Source organism: Micropterus dolomieu, linkage group LG03, assembly GCF_021292245.1.
Source record: "Micropterus dolomieu isolate WLL.071019.BEF.003 ecotype Adirondacks linkage group LG03, ASM2129224v1, whole genome shotgun sequence".
Lineage (NCBI taxonomy): Eukaryota > Metazoa > Chordata > Actinopteri > Centrarchiformes > Centrarchidae > Micropterus > Micropterus dolomieu.
In genome coordinates, this window is record NC_060152.1 from 5,490,829 (window position 1) to 5,512,131 (window position 21,303).

The 21,303-nt window shown below is 41.0% G+C and overlaps 1 protein-coding gene across 1 annotated transcript in view; it reads left to right on the forward strand.

The window, feature by feature from the left end:
• The window catches only part of dgkb (diacylglycerol kinase, beta), an 85,647-nt gene that overhangs the window by 57,804 nt on the left and 6,540 nt on the right, over positions 1-21,303 (forward strand). The window contains exons 20-23 of the mRNA XM_046044946.1: positions 10,751-10,841; positions 12,091-12,286; positions 19,388-19,508; positions 19,975-20,035. Coding sequence (XP_045900902.1) covers positions 10,751-10,841; positions 12,091-12,286; positions 19,388-19,508; positions 19,975-20,035 — 469 coding nt within the window. The remainder of the gene's footprint in view (positions 1-10,750; positions 10,842-12,090; positions 12,287-19,387; positions 19,509-19,974; positions 20,036-21,303) is intronic.

Below are 21,303 nucleotides of genomic sequence, written 5' to 3' on the forward strand. Positions count from 1 at the left end.
TGTGGGTGTGTTTGAATTAGGTACCACACCATTATCCACGGGAGGTATTTTAAGGAGGAAAGGGGGAACTTGCAAAGGGTTAAGCAAGAGTTCGAACTGTGAAGCCGACCAAAGTCTGCATGGAGGGTTCCATGTAAGAAATGTAACCATCTTGTTTTTATTTTTTTATTTAAAAAATCTATTTGGCACAGCTGGTGTTTGAGCCTTGTAGGTGGGCAAATGAAACAGAGTCACAATCCAAGTCAGACAAACACACTGAGCCAAAATACTTTTTTACACCACATTGTAGCATTTTTCAGAGAAACACAGACTTACTACGTTACAAGTTGCGAATATATTTGACAAGCGCAGACCAGGTAAAGCGACAGTGAACACACCAGTGCAGATGTCATTCGTTAGCTACCACGTTGGTTTTGTTTTGTCAACAAACCTCCTCAACATGCGGCGCAGCTGCTGGTGTGAACGGAAAAGTTCTTTTTTATTTACTACTAATGGAAAAAGTCACCGGAGCAGACATACAGGATGGGAGAGAAGAGAAGAAGCAGGGCACGCTGATGTGTTTGCAACAGAGGTAACTTACGTTAGGTCTGTGAGTGTGAAGAGAACTGAAAGAGGCAGAATCAATAAGTGAGTGACACTTAAATAAGGTGGATAACTAAGTATAATTAAAACGGTGAACAAGCTGATACAAATAGTAAAAACGTACCCGCTAATACCGATGCACTTCCCCAGCCCACTTTGCAGAAAATACTGATATATATTTTATATCGGTATTCGGCCTAACAGTACCGTGATATGACTTTTTGCCACATTTTTTCCATATCGCCCAGCCCTAATAGGAAGTAACCATGTTGTAGTCCTACGTAAGACCAAAACTGGCTTTACTGCCCTCTATTCAAACCCGAGGTGTGGCTTTGTGCATTAATTCTACTTTCTATGAGAACTTGTCACTCTGGACGTATTCAGCCTCGCTCACTCTTGACCCCCAACAACTGATACTGAACTGAATGTTGTTATTTAATGCAGTGACTTTAACAATGTGTTAACTCACCACTAGTAACCTAGTTTAAATAGCAACTTAATATAACTGGAAAAAAAATATTTGAACTATTTTCACTCCATACAATACTAAGAATCCTCTTTTGGACCACTTTTCTATGTTGCCCAGATCATAGCTTGAAAACAAAATTGGCCTCCATGCTTTCCACACTAATCTGTGAAGGAAAACATCTGATTTGGGACCTTTCAGCTGCAGTGTGAAAGCTGTGGCTTCACCTGCAATGTTTGTTTATTCTGTGGTGCCTTGATGTTCCCATGATATTTGCTCTGCATACCCAGATCTATTTATGGTCCTGAGACATCTAACACCGTCAGCACGCTCCACCAGAGCCGCTCTGCCCCCGTGCGCCCACAGGCTCTCGCTGTGCTGTGTAACCATCCTGAGTTAACCTTTCCTGAAGGCACAGGGAAGCCCAGGCATGGAGCACTCTTTAGCATAATGAGTATGTTCATCAAAGCCCTGCGATGTGCTGGATGGGGCCGCCAGATTCACCAACACACGCACCCATCAACACACCCATGCTAATGTGTGTGTACACATTTAATTGTGTGTGTGTGTGTGTGTTTCCTGCTGAGCTGGGAACAGGGCCACAGGTGATGGTACTCTAAATTACACACACACACACACACACACACACACACACATATCCATGGTGGACCTCAGTAGCAGCCGCCCTCGGACCTCATTTGAGGATGAAATCGTTTATGTGACTAAAGTGTCATCTATAATTAATGACCACTTGTAATGTGTAATTTAGAAGGATTTTCACCTGTGGCCCTGTCCCCAGCTCAGTGGAAACACACACACATAAACTGTGAACTAGCACACATGAGATTCAGCACATACAGTAGAAGGACTGAGCAATATGAAAAAATGATGACGATAAACTGAGGATACATTAATTTAAATGACCATTATGTCTCCCTGACCTCTGCATGCCTGCATAATACAACCTGTAAAAAGATCATGTTTTAAAGTCCAGCTGAAATGAAATTACACGTATTTCTTCACATAAGATTATAGACTGTATAAAAGAAGTGGACGCAGTCATCGTGACGTCACCCTTTGGTTTGTGAAATGCCGTTTTGAAGCCTCAAGTTTGGCCAATAGGAGGCCGTTGTGTTGATTTTTTGCAACCAGCGGCACCAGACGTGACCATGGCTGTTTCTCAATCTGCGTTCTTGCCTGTACTTGTTTTCTTGTGGACTTGTGAAATGTCATAAGTCGCAGCCAAAATACTGTTCCAATTCAAAAGTCCGCATCTAGCCAAGTACAGTCAAATACCCGGATGTGTTCTCGCTCCGCCCGTTTTACCAAGCCTGCATCGGTGGTGACTTGTGTGGACTTCAGATCGCCAGATATCCCAGAATGCATTTCGCTGACAAAAAGCGGAAATGTCGGATGAGAAAACACACAACTGTAACATATAATACTGCTGTTCTCGTGTCACATATAGTATTTTTATGCGGGAATATAGTTTTTTAAACTCCAAATATGTAGTTGATTTCTCAAGACAGAGCTGATTGCTACGAAGTTTTCAAAGATGTGAGGTCCCGCCCGCTAACGGGTCCGGCTGTCATCAAGTCCGCTGCTGTTCCAATTGCTGAATGACTGACTGCGTGCTCCCGTTCCTGGGAGTTTGTACTCCCGAGCCGAACTTGCCAAGTCCGAGCTTTAAAGTACAGAAGTCCGAACTTGGCGAACCCGGTATTGAGAAACAGCCCCTATATTTGGAAGAGACTGTGGAGCCAACGGCTCCGTGTGGAGCTAGCAAGCCGCTTAGCTAGGTGCATCTGTAATTACGTTAACTGTCATTTTAACCGGGATGATGATTTTGTCTAGCGAACAACAGGCTTAAAACTCACCAGAGAAAGTGAACAGCCAACTCCTACTAAGCGTTTTCAATGGCGCTGGTTAAATGTACACAGTGCCATGGGTACAAGTCAGTCTAGTTTGATTGACAGGTCGGCATGGTAACGACTTGTCAATCACAAGACAGTCCCACCCTGAAGCATACTCTTCTAGTTTCCTCTAAATGGGACCATAATTTACTAAATGAACATCATGTTGTATTGAAGAAGACTTGAAACTAGCGACTGAGACAATAAACTCATTATGAAAGTGTTTACTGGGGTAATTAATCAGCTGAGAAGTAGGGTCATTTTACCATTATTTCTAACAGAGCCCGACTTCTTTTTGCAACCAGAGGAGTCGCCCCCTGCTGGCCGTTCAACAGAATGCAGGTTTAAGGGACTTCAGCATTCTCTTCACTTCTCAGAGAGAAAGCTTCCGGCTTGCGTTAGATTTGTGTTGTAAATTGCAATGTATTAAAACTGTCTTTTAAGATAAAATTTGTAACTAAAGAGACTTATTAAGAGATTTATTATTCAATATAAATAACAAATGTGTTTAGAAATAAAAATAGATGAAAGATACCAAGTATGTGATGCAATTTACATGTATTAATCACTTTGTATTGCCAAAGTGTGAATGGATTGTAATGTAATGCCTGTGGCCTGAATTCTATGTGTGCAGCATGGGTCTGGCTTTGGTTACTTCATGGTGTTGGCTGATATGGTGATTGGCAAACAGCAAGCTTGTCAGTATCATGGATAGTAATGTTATTCTAAATATGATTGTAATTTATTAATTGTTTTAGCATTCAGTCTAGTGTATGTCATGTTACTGTTCTGGCCGATGCCCAGGATGAGGGTTCACTTCAGTTAATTGAATGGCAAGAGTTTTCTGAAAGTTATATATAGAACATTTAGTGATTTTATTTCTGCCGAAGAAGATATAGCGGGGCTGGATGTATGTATTTCCAGTCCTGAGTAGTGTCTGCAGATCTTCCTCTCAGGCTATATGGCCCTACCTAAGATGCTCAATCCTGGGTTAAAAAAGCCTCTCACCTGCTCGTAAAGCTGTGAGCGAGCCCAACTGAAGGTGATCTAAATAAGTGTGTCAACATTTTTACCACCTCAGAGTTTCTCTCAACTTGAGTTTGGCCGCTGGAGAGTAAGGGAGGGAACTGTTTAGAGAGATTTTAGTGAGTAAATCAAACTGAACTTTCAACAAGTTTCTAGCTGGTGTTGCACCTTGGCTTGCTGTAGGAGCTACCAAAAAAACATCCACTGTGGATATTACAATGCCAACATCAGTTTGAAAGCTAAATAGCCAATAAGCTTGTCAGCTGTAGCACATAAAAATGTGGTCAAGATTGGTCAGATTAGATGCTAAATGATATAGTCCTTGATCTTCTATGCCTCTGTTAACACAATTTCTTTGACTTGAAGCTAACTTGTTTACAGCACCTTGAATCTACCTCTGTGTATGAAACATGCTTTATAAATAAAGCTGCCTTACCTTGCTATACATCGTGTGCCTCTGCAAGCTCAGCTGTCAGCCAAAGACATGCACAAACCCATTCATTCAGAGGCTTTGAGGCTCCAAGGGTATCTGACCTTTTTAGTAGGATATATCTATACATTTAGAAATAAATAAATATATCTACTTTGTATGTACATTTCCTGAATAGTGTATATTAGCAGAAGGAGAAATGTAAGGCAGACATAAGAAAATCTAGTTTTGATAAATGTACAAAGTCAGTTACTAATGACCACTTCTTTTAATATTAAATTAATGTCAATTGTCCAGCATTACTTACTGAGTTGGCTTAAATCATCCAATGACATTATTTCTGCTTCCACTGTATAGTTCTGTTTGCAAAACTAAAATATATAAAAAGATTAAATTAAATTAAATTTAAAAAATAATATATTTGAGATTGCAAGCTTATCAGTTTACTTATATACTAATTTTAGCATGTTCATGTTATGCAGTTCAGTTTTTGTATTTGTTCCTAAAGATGTTGGATATTTTATACCAGTATCACTAGTTTTAGTTCAGTGCAGTGCAACAGAAAGAAATACATTTTTCAAACTGAATGCTGCATCTCTGAAGGCAAGACGACACAACTCAGGTCATTTCTCAAACTGCCAATCGGAGTCGGAGCGCTCTAGGCAGTGTCATGTTAAACAAAACAGTGCATTGATGCAATGCACAAAGAGTTGGTTATGTCAATGCAATATTTATCACCTCTGATCAAGAAGAAATTAGTGTGAAAATAAGGTCGTAGATCATTGTGGGTTAGATTAAGTGTCAGAGGGGGGAAAAAATCAATGGCTCTGTGCCTCGCGTTCAGTGTGGCCAGTAGAAAGTGCATCTAAAGGTGCTGTGGCCTCAGGACAGCGACGCTACAGTGAAGCTTATCGCCTCTGACATTCTTTAATACGGTGACCAAGCAGTGGAGCGTTGATGAACATGGATGTATTGTTCAGATTCAGGCTATTTGAGCCACATTTGTCTTTCTGTTGCTCAGCTCACTTGACTTTTTTTCTTCTTGTTATTAGATGTTTTTCTAGAGCCCTTTGTGTTTTCTCAGCCGCACAGTTTGTGTATGTGCCCTTTGTTCAGTTTTGTTTTATGATTTGTTTGTGCAAATAAACAACACCTTAGTGGCTCTGGAAACCTGAGCCACTGTTTTCTGTTGGTATGCCAGCTGTAACAACTACAGCTGATCTTGCATGCACACCGCTAAATTTATTATTGCAGTACACTTTGCATTGATACACTGCAGGTAAAATCACAACAAAAGCCTTGTGGCTACTGAGAGAATTGAAAATCTGCTACATACAGCATGCTGCTTTTTTTTTTTTTCCTCCTGAAAACACAATTCACACAAATTCCCACAGGAAATATAAAGAATGAACTTCTAAGATGTCCTGAAAGGATGCATGAGCTTAAAGTCAGCCAACAGTTTAAGGAAATGGGGACTTTATGTTCAGTTTTATTGCACTTGCCATAAAGCAAGGTTCTCCTAATCTACCTTAAAAGTATCATCTTACCCAAATGGACTCACTATTAATCGTAGGACAAGCTGGCCACTGAAGACGCTCCTCACAGTCTGTCAGAGAAGTCCAGTGTTTAGCAGCGGTCGGCAGATAACAAACGACAATCCGATCCAGCCAATGGGATGCCCCTAATTACCTAATGAACATTGACATGAAGTGATTTGTTGCCATGGTGCGCTTGTTAGGTTAAGTGGTGGGAATCGACAGGATGGTCAGATGTTGTCTCTTACTGTATCTGTTTTTACAGTGTGCTTTACTTTCCTGCATTTGGCTGCAGTTGTCCTGAACGTAGTTTGGTTCTGCTGTACTGTAAAACAAAAAAACAGAGGTCTGACTTTAGGATGTAGCCATGCTGTAAATTTTGAAGAGAATGTCATGTTACTGTTTTTTAAGTGTGAAGTAGGTTATTGTTTCAGGTAAACGTATAACAGATGTCCACCCAACAGGTGAAAGATATAGCAGCTCTGAGAATGCAGTTTTCCATTGCACTTCTATGACATTGTCATAGCCTCTTGCCTCACGTAGAGAGGACTGGCTTCAGAGGTCTTGTAAGCTCACTTCATTCTAAATCCACACTCCCAGATAGTTTCATTTTCAAACTGAATGTGAATGTTCCAAAAACATATCAAGTCAGCTTCAACAAAGCAACAACAGAGAGTAAAGGCATCAAAAGCATTGCCTGTAATGTATCTGGTTTCATTCTCTCCAGCAGTCACCAGCCACTGGTTTTGAATATGCTTTTCAAAGTAGCCGCGTTCATTTGTTTGTTTGCAAAATTGCCAAGGCCTGTGTTCATGTGTGCTCCTGGGTTTTCCCTCTTGACTACTAGGCTTATAGGCTGATGATGATGATGCTAGTGGAGATGTAGGGATGTTGTTGTGGAAAGCCTCTCAGCATGGCCCTGTCCCCCTCCTGCCTGTTCCCCCCTCCCTCTGCTCCCATCCCTCTTCTATTGACCATGTTGCACATTATAAATCAACTGTGAGTTGGGCTACCTTGCAAGTACCCTAATGAAAGCTCATTTATAAAGTGGCTAAATGGTCCTGACAAAAGTCCTAATGAGGAAATCAATAATTCAGTGATTGTTACTCTTCTTATACTAATACGTTCCTCTTGTAGTGCTTTGATTCCAGCTAAGAGAAAGCCATTTTTTACTGCATTCAGTTCTGCGTGTCAGCACTGTTGTAGTTTTTTTTTCTGTCCTTGAAGGTTTGAGATAAATTGTGTGTGGTTGTCTTTTGTTTCTTGAAAAGATGCCAAGCCTTTTGTGATCTGTGGGATGCCGTGACCCTGCTTCAGTGTTGGGATGCTGCTTTCTCTGACACACATTGTGATTTCCAACCACTACTAAACTTGGTACTTCTTATCTCAAAACGATCTAGCCTTAGGGAACAGTCTCTCTTGCTGCCCTGTTAGCCTAGCCTACTAGCTTAGCCTCTAGTCACCCACCGCTAATGCACACTTGCAAACTGTGTTAAGATGGTTTTCAAAAATTGTTGCACCTCTGATGTCTCTTCTAGAGAGACATGTCCGTCAGTTATAAGATGATGCAAAGCTTTACCCTGTTCAGTAGTGTAAGAAGGTTTGCAAGACCACGCAACTGGTTGTCTGGCCAGCTTCAGAGTCACCTCTCCCAACAGTTTTCCACTCTCGCCAGCCCCATTGGTAGTCCCGTTGACTTGCGTGCCTGTTCTATCTCTGCCGACAGGGTAAAACAATGTGTGCTAGTAATATTCATAGTTTTCAGTCACGTGACATGTATGGTGACCTGGAGGGCACAACAACAGACCAACACCGCGACTCCCCCGTAGAGACGCCGCAAAAGCAGTCACATTTTATTTGTATCACCTTTCAACTTAAGAAATGGAAAGATATGAACACAAACTGCAAGTTTTGGGCACTTCCGATCCATATAACGTTACAGCATCCATTAAAATCTGCCAGGTCGACTGCGGTAATGTTTACTTTTACCTTCTGGGGAATCCCTCACCTAACACTGCTCAGGCTTGTGTCCTCCTCGAATAGTACATCCGAAAGGAAACGCAAAAAGTAACTAACTCAAAGTAACAGTGTATCACTTGCATATTGGTTGGCAGGCAGTGGAAAATAACGTCTTTTTTGAAAACCATGAATAGGACTCCATTCCCTGTGACATTAGATTATCACTGTTACGGCCCCTCCCCTTCCTGCCAGCCACTCTTAAGCTTGATTTATGCCCCTGCATAGGGTCAGAGAACCCAGACATTCACAACCTCTTGCTTAAACAGCATTGTAATCCACGTTGGCAATAATAACGTAAGGATGAAGCAGTCAGAGATCACAAAAGAAAGCCTAGCCAGGACGTTTGAGTTTCCAGAAAGTTGCCATCAATTATTTGTGTCTGGTCCCTTACCTGTGAGGACTAATGACGAGACAGTAGGGTTACTTCACTGACCCATTGGCTGGCTTGGTATTTTAGTGAGCAGAGATTTGGCTTTGTTGATAATTGGCCTTTCTGGGAAAGCAGGCGGCCTTCACCCTACCTGGGTGCCACAATTTTTTCTAGAAATATAGATAACGGTGGGGTTGTTGCCTTAGCCTGCACATCTATTTTCTATTTAATCTCCTTGGTATTAAATTTAACTAAGATGTTAAACCATCTCCACCAACTATGAATTGCTTTGTCCAGACTCAGATTATTCCACCTCGTGGTACTCTATAGGTCCACCAGTATAGACACCAATACTAAGAATTTGGAGATGTAATCTCAGATCTTGTTACTCACTCTGATGAGATTTCAAACTCTTGACTTGATTCTATCGCGTGGGATAGAGGTGTCTGCCCTGACCGTCTCCCCTGTCACATCCGTGATGTCAGATCAGTTTCTTATTAAATCTGAAGCGACACTAGCCTGTCCTTGTAATGTAGGTGCTGATGTATTTACCACTTGCCACATCGGTCCGTCAACTTTAACTGCACTAGGTGAGCGATTGCCTGTGGTCCTGGCTCATTTCACTACAGTTACAGGCCCAGTTGAAAATTGTACCAGTGACTTAAACACCCTTTCCAGGATTCAGTTACAAAAACGAGATCTACACCCTGGTTTATTAAAGAAATGTGTGCTCAGACCTGCAGGAAATTGGAACACAATCGACATTAATATAATTGATAATTTCCAAGAAAAGCAAATATTAATATTAATAATCAATATAATAAAAAGTTCTGTGATTTTAGAATAGATTCCAGTTACTCCGTAGCTTAAAGTTAATATCTCTCATTTCACACCCTCAGTGAGGCTCACTGCAGTCTTTTTTCATTAAATGCAGTAGTAGAGGTTTGGATGACAACCACAAATAGTTGAAAAGAAACATGTTACAGTAAGTAATTCACCTCAAACCAATGGTGACACGAAAAAGTTAGTTTTGACTTCTTCTAAAGCTCAGCCCCACATCTTATATATATATACTTATTTTACATTAAATCTAAAAAACTTCTGCTATTGGTATCAACAACTAAATGTTTACATCACTACTACTATTATATACAAGATATCTCATAATATTAGAGTGTGTATATTAGAGCACACACTGGAGGATCCCGAATGTTTTTGTTACACATTATTATTATAATGATAATAATTATTATTATTTTGATAACCCATTTCATCTAGCACACATCATGCCCCCCATAAGGCTCTAACAACTGCAAAATCATTTTGTGCCATCTAAAAAAGTGTTATGAACTTTGCCTCTAGGGGCAACTGTTTGGACTTTATATATGTGATTCAAACAAAGCTTGTTTGGACAGATGTGTAGCTTTTTTATTGGACATTACTGGTCACCTCTTGTTTTGGCAGTAGGCAGGAATTCATATCCTTACTCTTGATAAAACAATCCATTCTCTTTAAAAATGACAGAGAGGGTGATGGGACCTTTGTTTTAACTGGCATTGTCAAATGGCCAAATAAGCAAATCATATAAACATGAAATCTCAAAATCTGACCCCTAACTACAACAATGGACTTAACTTGTGCAGGTGACCAATAATAAATCTTTTTCAGCCTGTTCCCTTTCCTGTTTGAAGCTAAATTGATGCACTGTAAGACATTTGTTTACATGAGTAGCATGAATTCAAAGACTACAAAAACTAGTGTAGTCTTTGAATAAAGATAATCAATACTCATACAAAGGAAAGACATTTTATTTGTGTAGTCATGAGAGAATATAAGGTACCATAGCAGTATGGGGACAGATGGTGACTCACTCCTGCGAGGTCATTGATCATCAGCCTTAACAATGGGAGAATGTGCTGTATGAAGCCCGGGGAGCAGCATGGGGTGCTGCTCTCCTGTTAATTGCAGGGGCAGGTAGATTACCCTCTTACGCCCCTCACTGGGCCTTAATGTTGGGCATGGGTACCCACTGGTCACCCCATGTGCTCCCTCAGATGCCTCCTTAACTGGCTTCAGATTCATCATTATGCTTCAATATGTGATTAATGAGCCACATTATGCATTCTTTGGAGATTAATGACTGTGTGATTTTGGTCAGCGGTAAACATTAAAGTTATATTTCCTGTGGAGTTTATAAGATCCTTTTGCAAGTGAACACAAGTACACCTTTACAGAGTGGTCTTCTGTTTATTTTTATTTTTCACAAGCTCAGCATATACGGACAAGAGACAGAGAAGAGAAGCGCAGACGCTATGACTTACAAGCTTCAGATTTTGATGTTGGGAAAACACTCCTATTTATCCTCTTTTCTTGCTCCCCTTGCAGTTCCTGTTGTCTTGTTTCTTTCAGAACAAAGAATAAGCTGTGGTACTTTGAGTTCGGCACTTCGGAGACCTTTTCGGCCACATGTAAGAAACTCCACGACTTTCTGGAGGTTGAGGTAAATCAAACCACACATTTTCTGTTTGTTTTTTTTAGGCCTATACAAAAAGAAAACAGAAGAGAAACAAACTCAAAGGAAATATTTTAAAAAGTCACTACTTTTGTGAATTATTCTTTTATCAGTTATTTTATCATCAGTTGTGAATAGCAAACAGTCATACATTCTCTGTATTATCAGGGATATTCGATTAAACCGTATGCACATAAATGCAGATAAGTACTCGTGTAAGAATAATGGTGCCTCTTAAAAATATTCTGGTCAACCGATATTCTATAAACAGCACAAATGTGTACTAGTTTCAAATTCACCCAGACAAAGTGTTGATGTGTGAAGGCTATCTGCACCTTCCCACCTGCTTCTCACTGAGCCTCAGTTCAACACACAGGTAATTAGCCCTACACGACCCTGCTGTGTGTGATATTGAGTGATAATGAAGATGCCATATATACACTTCATCTTCCCCCTTCTCAGAGCTATCCACACAGTGCAGAGGTCTTTATTAATTAGTGCTGGTTAAGAACCTACAGTAGTGGAGGAGAGCAGGTATGAAGATGCACGCTATAAAATGCATTATTTAGAGTATTATGCTTGGCAGAAGATGATTCTGGTGGCCTCTTTTCAGCTTAAGAAGATCAAATTTTCAGGAATTGTGGCTCTAAAAATAATTTCAGACTCAACCAGAGAGACATACTCAGACTCAGCCCAAAAGGACAGGGTGGTCTCAGGTTGAGATAGAAAGAGAGACAGATTCATATCAAAGCACAGACAGAAAGACAGGTTCCATGTTCACACTCAGATGAAGAGAACGGTTTAGACTAATGCAACAAAACATGTCCACACTCAGGCTCAGACAAGAAGACAGCTCAGGTGGGAGTAGACAGATTTCGGTTCTTGCTCAGAGAGACATATTCAGGTTTAGGCTCAGACATAGAAATACGCTCAGATTTACAGGTTTAGACTAAGGCAGCGAGAAGATTCACACTACGGGAAGAGGATCAAGTCTATGTTTAGACAGAAAGACAGATATAGGCTCAGGCAGAGAGACAGGTTCACACTCAGATGGAGAGACAGGCTCAGTTTCAGACAGAGAGATAGGTTCAGGCTCAGAGAGAGAGTTTGGGCTTAGGCTCAAATAAAAAACTGGCACAGGCCTGAACAGAGAATCAGATTTAGGTTCAGGCTCAGGTAGAGAGACATGTTTTGACCAATTTAGTCTTCCCCCTCTGTTTCTTTCTCCTTTATAAAGTGTGACGGTGTCATGCTGGACCTCAGCAGTATCTCCTTGGAAGGCATTGCCATTCTCAACATTCCCAGCATGCATGGCGGCTCCAATCTTTGGGGTGAGAGCAAGAAGAGGAGGGGTAACCGCAAGGGTGGGAAAAAGAGCCAAGACAAGAGGACACCAGTTCTTGACCCCAAAGAGCTCATGTTTGCAGTTCAAGGTAGCTTTGACAGCATAACAATTTATATATCTATTACTGTTTTATTGTTGTCTATTGGCATAAATCCTCCCCATTATCCACTAGCCCATTAGAGCACATATCCATCCACAAAACCCAAAAGATATATCAACATGAAATATACCATTGTAAGCTGTGTTTTTAGCCACGCCAGCATCCCGGGTTTATCGACGGCAGTGTTGTTCAGTCCACCACTTTGGTCAAGACTGAAATGTTTCACTATTAGATTTTGTCCCGACATTCATGATCCCCAGAGGGTGAATTCTGATGACTTTGGTGACCCCCTTCAGCAAAACTGCTAGTTAGCAAATGTTAGCATGCTAACATGGTAACTTCCGATGGTGAGCATGGTAAACATAGCCTACCTGCTAAAAGTCCCCATATTGTCATTGTGACATTGCCATGCTGACACTCAGTGTCACTGAGTCACTAGCGCAGCTGTAGAAAACTGGACACATGGTGGTGTAATTGGTGACTCATCAACAGCACATTCATATGGTTGGTTTGCGCTATTGGACAATAATACTGTATGTTAAATGGGCCTGACAGTGTAGGAGGCTCTTTCCCCCGAAGCCCACATTAGACACAGACAGGCTGTGTCCTTGCTCCTGTCAGATAGACCAAAGACTAAACTTTGGACCAAACTTTTCCTGAGTGCATAAATATTTCACCGATGACAAGGTGAATCATAGCTAGCGGGTTTTGTTTGCAAAGAAGAGGTACAATCATGTCACTGTTTGGAACTGTCACTTGTGTATTAATGGTCTGTGTAGGCTCCAGTGGACAGGCTCAGTTAATAGGAGCGGACTCGGGGGGGTGTTGGGCATACCCCTGAATCCATTTACGTCAAAAGGAAGCCCGTCAATGGGAATATATGAATGAAAGAAGCAGAATGAGTCAGCTGCTCTGTGGTTGCTGGTGAAATGATCTGAGCGACTTGAAGGAGTTATTAGGAAAAGTATCCAGAAAGATGTGGTTGTAGTAAGTTAAGTAAGTAGGTAAGTATTCCAATCCAAAGTGTGAAGGTATTAATACCACCATGGAAAAATCCTTAATTGCTGACAAAGGTAATTTATTCAGAATAAATAAAACAAACGTTTAGGCTACAGGTATTAAAATTTTGATATTGTAAAAATTCGATCAAACCAAGACCAGACTGAAATATTACAGCAACTATTGGATTTGATACCATGAATTTTAGTACACACATTCCTGTCATGTTCAGGATGAATACTAACAACTTTGGTGATTCCCTGACCTCTCAGAAAAGGTTCGGTATTTGGTTTAAGCCCAAATATCTGCACAACTAATGCCATTCCCATCAACCTCAGTTTTACTTTGTGTTTGGTTAAATAGTTAATGTTAAGATGATGAACATGGTAAAATGTGTATCAGCTTCAAATCAGTATGTTAGTATTGTTGTTATAAGCGTATTAGCATGCTGATGTGCGCATGTAGCTCGAAGCACCACTAAGTTCAGCCTCACAGAGATGCTAATGTGGCTGTAGACTCTTATACATTCTTATACAGTATGTGGACAGTGTCGTGACAGCTTTTCTTGTGAACATTTTAGGTTTAGGTGATTTTTTTCTTGTGTATCCTACACTCACAGTGTTTTGTTGCTTGAAATCTGTATTTTCAATTTTGTCGATTTCCACGCTCAAATCTCAATTGAATTAGTTCACATATTTCATGTTTACTAGTTTACTGAATAGTCTAGGAGGTTTTAGATGCATTCTAGAATAAATTGTTATTGAGCAGTTTATAAGAATTCCTAATCGCAAGGACATAACTTTTTCTAAATCAAGAGAAACAAGAATGAAAAGTATCCATCGAAGGTTAAAGTCAAGGGCAACTGGACTTGGTTGAAGATACTGGAAGACGTTTCGTCCCTCATCCAAGGGACTTCTTCAGTTCTGACTGACTGGCAGGGAAACTCAGCTATTTAACCTCAGTGGGGTCGTTTGCCAGAGTCATCGATACTGCTGATGAAAGGACAGCACAGACCTCTATATTGGGGAGACTAAACAACCACTACACAAACGCATGGCTCAACACAGAAGGGCCAACTCCTCAGGTCAAGACTCTGCAGTCTACTTTCATCTGAAAGACAGAGGACGCTCGTTTGAGGACCACCAGGTGCACATTTTAGACAGAGAAAATGGATGGTTTGAAAGAGGTGTCAAGGAAGCCATCTACACCCGGGTCGAGAAGCCGTCATTGAACAGAGGAGGGGGTCTACGCCACCACTTATCCCCCACTTACTTGGATGAGGGACGAAATGTCTTCCAGTATCTTCAACCAAGTCCAGTTGCCCTTGACTTTAACCTTTGTTGGGTAACTATGACCTGGATGACTGAGAATCTTCACAGACAAGAATGAAAAGTGTGTTAAATAAAATAAAAATACATACATATGTGTATTTTTCTCCTATTGCCATGAGTTCTGGATTTGTTTGCTTTTATTTTCTATCATGTCTACGTCCTGCCCTTTCAGATGATGCACAGTATGTTTTTAGGTTTCATGGTGAGATGCTGTGTTTGTACTTTGGGATGAAGTGGATGTTACAATCAGTGTCAGGCTTGAAACATGGCGAGTCAGTGAGGCTCTCCAGACATGGCTGCCAGTGATCCCTTATGAGACTTCACTGGTCAGAACATGACTGGCAAGAAAAACAGATCTCTGTGAAGCTGTCTATCTAGCTTTATTCGTTTTTTTTTCCTGATGTGTTTCAATATTTTGTTTGCCTTGGATTTCAGTAGCTGTTTCGCCTTCAAAGAATGTTGATAGTAAAGCTTGTTAAAATCTGTCAAAACATGGCAAATCAGTCCCTTATGTATCAGCATTTACTGTAATTTTGATTTAAAAAGTGATTTATGTTATTGGAAAACTTAAATCCCAGCAGTGGCGGTCGGGGGGGTTGTAGAGAAACAGCTCAGTCCTAAAATAATCAACCCAAAGAAAGCATAGAAAACTTCCCTAAGGTGACAATGAGACAGTGAGATGAAGGTACAGTGTGGCACAGATGAAGACAGACGGTGAGGGAGATAGTTGATCAATTCAAAGCCCAACCTTGCTACAATGAACACTCCATTAATTCCTGAATAAAAATCAATCAGTTTGGTGTTTGTGGTTAAAAAAGGCCCCAGTGTGAACCTGGGAAGGCACTTAGTTTGAGTGGGGAGTGTGTATTTGTGTGCTGCTACGTCTTTGTGTGTTAGTGCCTGTTTGTTGATGTGGGGTGGGAGAGGGTGGGCGGCTGGGGCATGCACCTATCTGTGTGAATAAATGCCCTTGTGGAAGGTGCCCTCAAGGTGAGCAGCCTAACTTGTCAGATCAAGAGAACTGCGTATTTAGAGGTAAACACGGGAGTGCATTAGCCCAGAGGGGGCACCGCCAAACATGACGCATGGATCACACTGTTGGCAGGGATTATTTTGTGTGTGTGTGTGGAGGCGCCTGTGTGTGGATGGGTGGGTGGAGGGTGGCTGGGGGATAAAAAAACTCTGACCTTTCGGGAGCTGTTAAATCGTCCCGCTGGTGACGCCAGGAGACAAGCCCCTCAGGTGGAAGGGAATGGCTGTGGAGTGAATTATTTAGAATGGGACTGAGTGGGACTGAGATTTTTGTGTGGTTGGGGCAGGGGGGGGGCAGGGGGGGGTGGAGGGGTTGATGCTTGGGGCTGATGCCCCACGACAAGCCCCATGAAGCTTTCATTGGAGGATCGGCCTCCACACACCACCCTCCTCCTCCCGCCATTCCTCTTTAATTTTACTTTCAGCTGATCGGCTGCTGGTCCTGCTTCGTTCCCTCACTGCCTTTCTTTTATTCCTCCGCTCTCACCCTGTTGCCCCACATGTGTCAATTTGTAGCTGGCGGCCTCGACAGGTAGTTGTTTGACAGTGACAAGGACACCGTTTCTTATCCCACACTGACTGGAAGACATAAGAATTAAGCCACAGCACTGCTTTTGGAAATCTCCATGTATTCAGTCATATAACTGGCTCACTCCCTCTGTGTTGTCACCTTCACCGCCTGTGTGTGTTTATCGCAGTTAAATATTGCCTTCATCACTTGAGAGAGGCACATCATGTTGATTGTAGGTTGGGTAAGGGGTGTTTCAGTTTATATTTGGCTAAAGGCTGCTTATCTTGTGTGTTAATAATTCAACCTCCTTCTTGCGTAAACAGTTGGGTGACTCCATTTTTCTCCCAATTTATCTCTGGGAGGTAAACATGATGGCTTTTTCTATATTTGGCAGAGTCCACTTTTGATTATTGTTCCAGACATTTCATTTGTGCCTTTAATGTAAGAAATAATGGTTGGTGATTCAAAATAAAAATGGAATTTCAAGAATAAATCATACCAGATAAAATCTGACTTTCAGTCAGTAAGTATTTACCAAATTGTCAAATTATTCCTTTTAATTAGCATCACATGTCTTCTATGACTTTAAACAATGTGTTGTCATCCATAAGGTCTTCAAATAAACCCAAATATAGTCGTATTCTCAAGTAGGATTAGGTTAAACATTCTACAGGTCATCTAGAAGTTAATGATTATACCCAACACATGCAGGTAAAATCTATTTAGTTGTGTTTTTATTAAATATCCACTGGTTGTACAGAGTCTCTCTGACCTCGTTATATTTAGTAGAGAGGCTCTATGGTCTTTCAGACAGTAAGCACTCTTGGGTATACAGGATCTTTGTAGCCCCGGGCAACAAGGAATCCCTATCACTGTGGTGAGGCTGTCCATCATACGTGTCAGTGCGGGCCTGTGTGAGCCGTTTGCATTAATGTGAGAAGTCACAATGGGGGGAGCAGCTTTAAAGCCCAGTATCAGGAGGTCAACCTGCTGGGTATGTACACACACTCTTCCACTCTGACCCTGGAAAGCACTGCACTCACAGTCCGGCACTGAGATAGGGGCAGACGCATGTCCATCACCATGGTGACAGCTGGACACCACAGCTAGGCAGCGACAACAACACCTCACTACAACAGCAACATTACCTACGACACTCCTTCAGGAAACCAACACGGCTCAGATAAACATGACAGAGATGGAGCAGCAGTGGTGACAGCGAGCTAACTCGCTCGCACGCACCAAGTGCCTAAAAATGGGTTTTAGTTTCAATTAGTGTCTGTATGCTCCCAGCAGTGAGGCAGCAGCTTCTTAATTTGTGGAGGGACGAGTCGATTGAGAGTCGGAGGCAGAACGGGCCGCTGAAACAGATGGTCCCTGCATGACACTGGGCTTCCAGCAGGGCCAAAATCAATGCTCATAACTGCAAAACAAGAGAAATTAATAATTATATTATCACAAGATTGCTTTGCATTGCCGGTGCAATCTAATTAATAGCTGTTCTGTTTGTAGCTTGTTGTTCTTGTTGCCTTTTTTTCTTTTTTTAACTGTGAATGTTAAATGTTTCAGAAACGGAAGGCGACGTTTGAAGTGAGGAATATCACATCATGTTCTTTTATTCGTCCTCACTTTCCTTCTCATTTTGATCTCTCCTTCTTAGTAAATATCCTTCATCCCACATTCTTCCTCTCACTCCATGTGGAAGTGTCTTGGTTTTAAGATAACATCAGAAACATTTAGTGGCAACAATGAACATAATGTATGAATTATTTGTTGAACCATTTTATCATATTTAGCAGTCTGAAACACTAGATCATTGCTACTGAAATCTACTTTAAATACACATTATTCATGCTTCTAGCATGCATACAGTAACACTCTTATGATATGTACTTAGAATTACACACTTTTCAAAACCTAATTTTCTAGTTGTTTTTTTAAAAATATTAATGCTAGGGCAGGCAGCATTGCAGAACTAACAAGAGACAGGTGGATTTTGAAAGTGTCCCACTCCCTCCAAAGTCATTCCTCCAAAACCCATTTTTATGCGCAATAAGTGCATTTTTATGCTTTATTTTTTTCATTTATTGATTGATTCTGAAATAAATTGAACACCATAGCTTTAATCAGAAGCCATTCCATAAACACAGATAATTCTCAAGTTGGTCTCCATCAAAGCAACAGCTCTGGGCCCATATTTATCAAGCTTTTCAGAATTACTCATAAGAACACTGCTAAGAACTGACCTAAGAGTAAAAAAAATTCTTGGCTCAAAGCTGTGCTTAAAAGTTAGCATCATAGTCCTAATTTGAGTGAAGTGTAGGACTAAATCTTAAGTGTCAGTCTTAGTGCTGATTTACGACACTTTGCTGTGCCGCAAACAGGATTTTGGATGACGATGTCGATGACGATCTCTTCAGCGATAGATAAATTCACACTGAATGTTGAAATTCCTAAGAGGAGTTTATATTCAACACGCATTCAACAAAAAAGAATTTTCAAGATAATACATTATGATATTGACCTACACTTTAATAAATGAAAGATAAAAAAGTTTATCTTTATATGGGCGCCATCAAACGCGCTCCTGTATTGTCGGCTATATGAACTGTGTTTGCTTCTGTCGGATTACGGGGGTGTTGTTGGGAAGTCGATCAAGCACGTGACAGTGTGTGGAGCTGTATGTGCTTGAATTGTTTCCATAACTATTCAGCTTATTGATGGTTGTGACGGCCAAAATCATCAGCATTGTTGCGTTTGTCCCGTGGCAAAGAAACGAAGCGTCATCACCACCTTCAGTTTAGCTGAAAACGCATTACTGCGTAAAGTCAGTGGTGAGATGACGTCCCTCACCAACTTGCTGACAAAGTTTATGCCTGCGCTGTCTGACCCCGTCTGATTAACTGCGCGTCGTCAGAATTCTTCCTCTCCTCTCCGCATGTCTCTGTCTCCACAGCGCCATCACAAGCCCTACTGGCAACTCCTAACCACTTGAGAGACCTCTACAGCTGTCTTAAATAACTGGGAGAGTAAGAGTGATTCTTAGCTTTGAGAAATTTGATAACTTGCTTTTATTCTTAAGTTTAAAAGTAGGAGTAAATTTCATGAATTCTCAGCACTTAAGACTAAAATGGCACTTTGAGAAGCTTGATAAATACCAGCCCTGGTTGACTGGACTTTAAGTATGTTTAACAATCTGTTTTCTTTGTGTTTTAGACCTGTCTGACCAGCTGCTGGAGGTGGTGGGCCTGGAAGGAGCCATGGAGATGGGTCAGATCTACACTGGCCTGAAGAGCGCTGGAAGACGCCTGGCACAGTGTTCCTCCGTGACCATCAGGTCAGAGTTCAACTCGACCGCAACTCACTTTTTTTCATGACTGTGTCACTTTTTGTTATGTTTTGTTGTCTTTTTTTGTTAAGATCTTTGCTAGATTTTGTTTGACCATCAACAGTCTTTTGTCTGCAGTTTCATTATGTTACAGAATGTAAGTACTGAAATATTAAATATCCCCTCCTGTCATTTGGACATTAAGATACCTTTTGCAACATTTTAAATCAGAAATCAGACAAGCTTTTACTGCCAAGTAGTTTTTACATGTACTAGGAATTTGCTTTGGACATAAGGTGCTACACATAGACAAACAAAGGCAAACATACAGGTGACATAAATAAATGTAGAAATTTATAATATGGGATAAATTGAAAATAGTTCTGGCTGCACTAGAACAGTCAGGACAGTTAAGATCTTGGTTTCATGCATTTTAAAATGTAATTGTAACATGTTTTTTTTTTTTCACTGACAGAACCAGTAAATCCCTTCCAATGCAGATTGATGGGGAACCTTGGATGCAGACTCCCTGCACTGTAAGTCATTAAGTGTGTCCACTGTGTCTCTTCATTGTGTACTATACATGACAGGTGGTTCATGCAAACTTGGGCTCGTCACCCAAAAAATTAAGTAGTGACATAGCGGAGAAGTAAAAAATCAAGGGCAAAATTCACAACATCATTCTTTTCATTTATACATGTGTATATATATATATATATAATTTGAAATCAAATATGCAGTGCTTCTCAATGAGGTTGATGTTTTGCAACCTCAAATGAGAGAACTTAATTCCAAACAGTGAGAGGACAGAGTTTGAAGACCTCATTATGCAGCAGTAAATCAACTAATTTGATCCGGCCAAGTTTAAGCCTTTCTATTAGACTGTTTAACGGGAGCTAAAGAGTAACTTAACACCAGATTTCATCACTAAACTATTCTGGTTGAACATTTTAAGTCTGTAGCACCTCTGACGACACCCATCCTCCACTTTGTGTGTCACCAGAAGTGTGATCTGTTACACCTGTAACCACATGTTAGGGTGATGTGGCGTACTGATCAGATTATACTGTGTGTGTATAACAGAAGGACTGCTAATGTACGGACTAAGACCAATCACAGAATACAGATTAGAGTATGTCTTGTATGGATTGTATAGGAATTAAGCCATTACTTTACTTTGCTTTACTTGTTTATCGGGGACAATGCACAATAATTGACGAGATAACAATATCAATGCCAGATTTTACCCCAGTGGCTTATTTCTATCTGCAGTTCCTGGGCAGATTGATGTTAAGAATTAAAAAACTAACAAAAAGACAAAACGCATTCAATAGCACAATACAGTAAGGGTGCTACGATCGATCGGTCGCCGATCGTAATCGGCCGATAATGGCTTTAACTAGTTTGATCGGTGGTCGCTAAAAAGGCCGATCAAAAAAGCCGATCAGATGATGCAATACTCGCCAGACAAATTTTCAACGGCAGCTAAAATGTTTCACTAGGCTGTCTGAGCAGTTTTTAAAGCTAGCTAGCTCCAAAGTCCTTTTCAGACAGGAAGCGATTGATGCGCTGAGTTAATCAATTACAATGAGAGTTGAGCTGCAATCAGACAAGGAGCAACAAGCAGCGATCATGTGAAACTGTCGCGGTCGTGCTCATCTCACACACCCCGCAAGCAACCGGAGTTTCCTGATGCACAGAGAGGCGCCATGCACTCAACCAGCTGACTGCCTCTTTCTCTCAGTTTTTGTTATAAAACGGAGACCTTTTGTTACATTTCCGCCTCCCAGATTAAAGTGGAAGA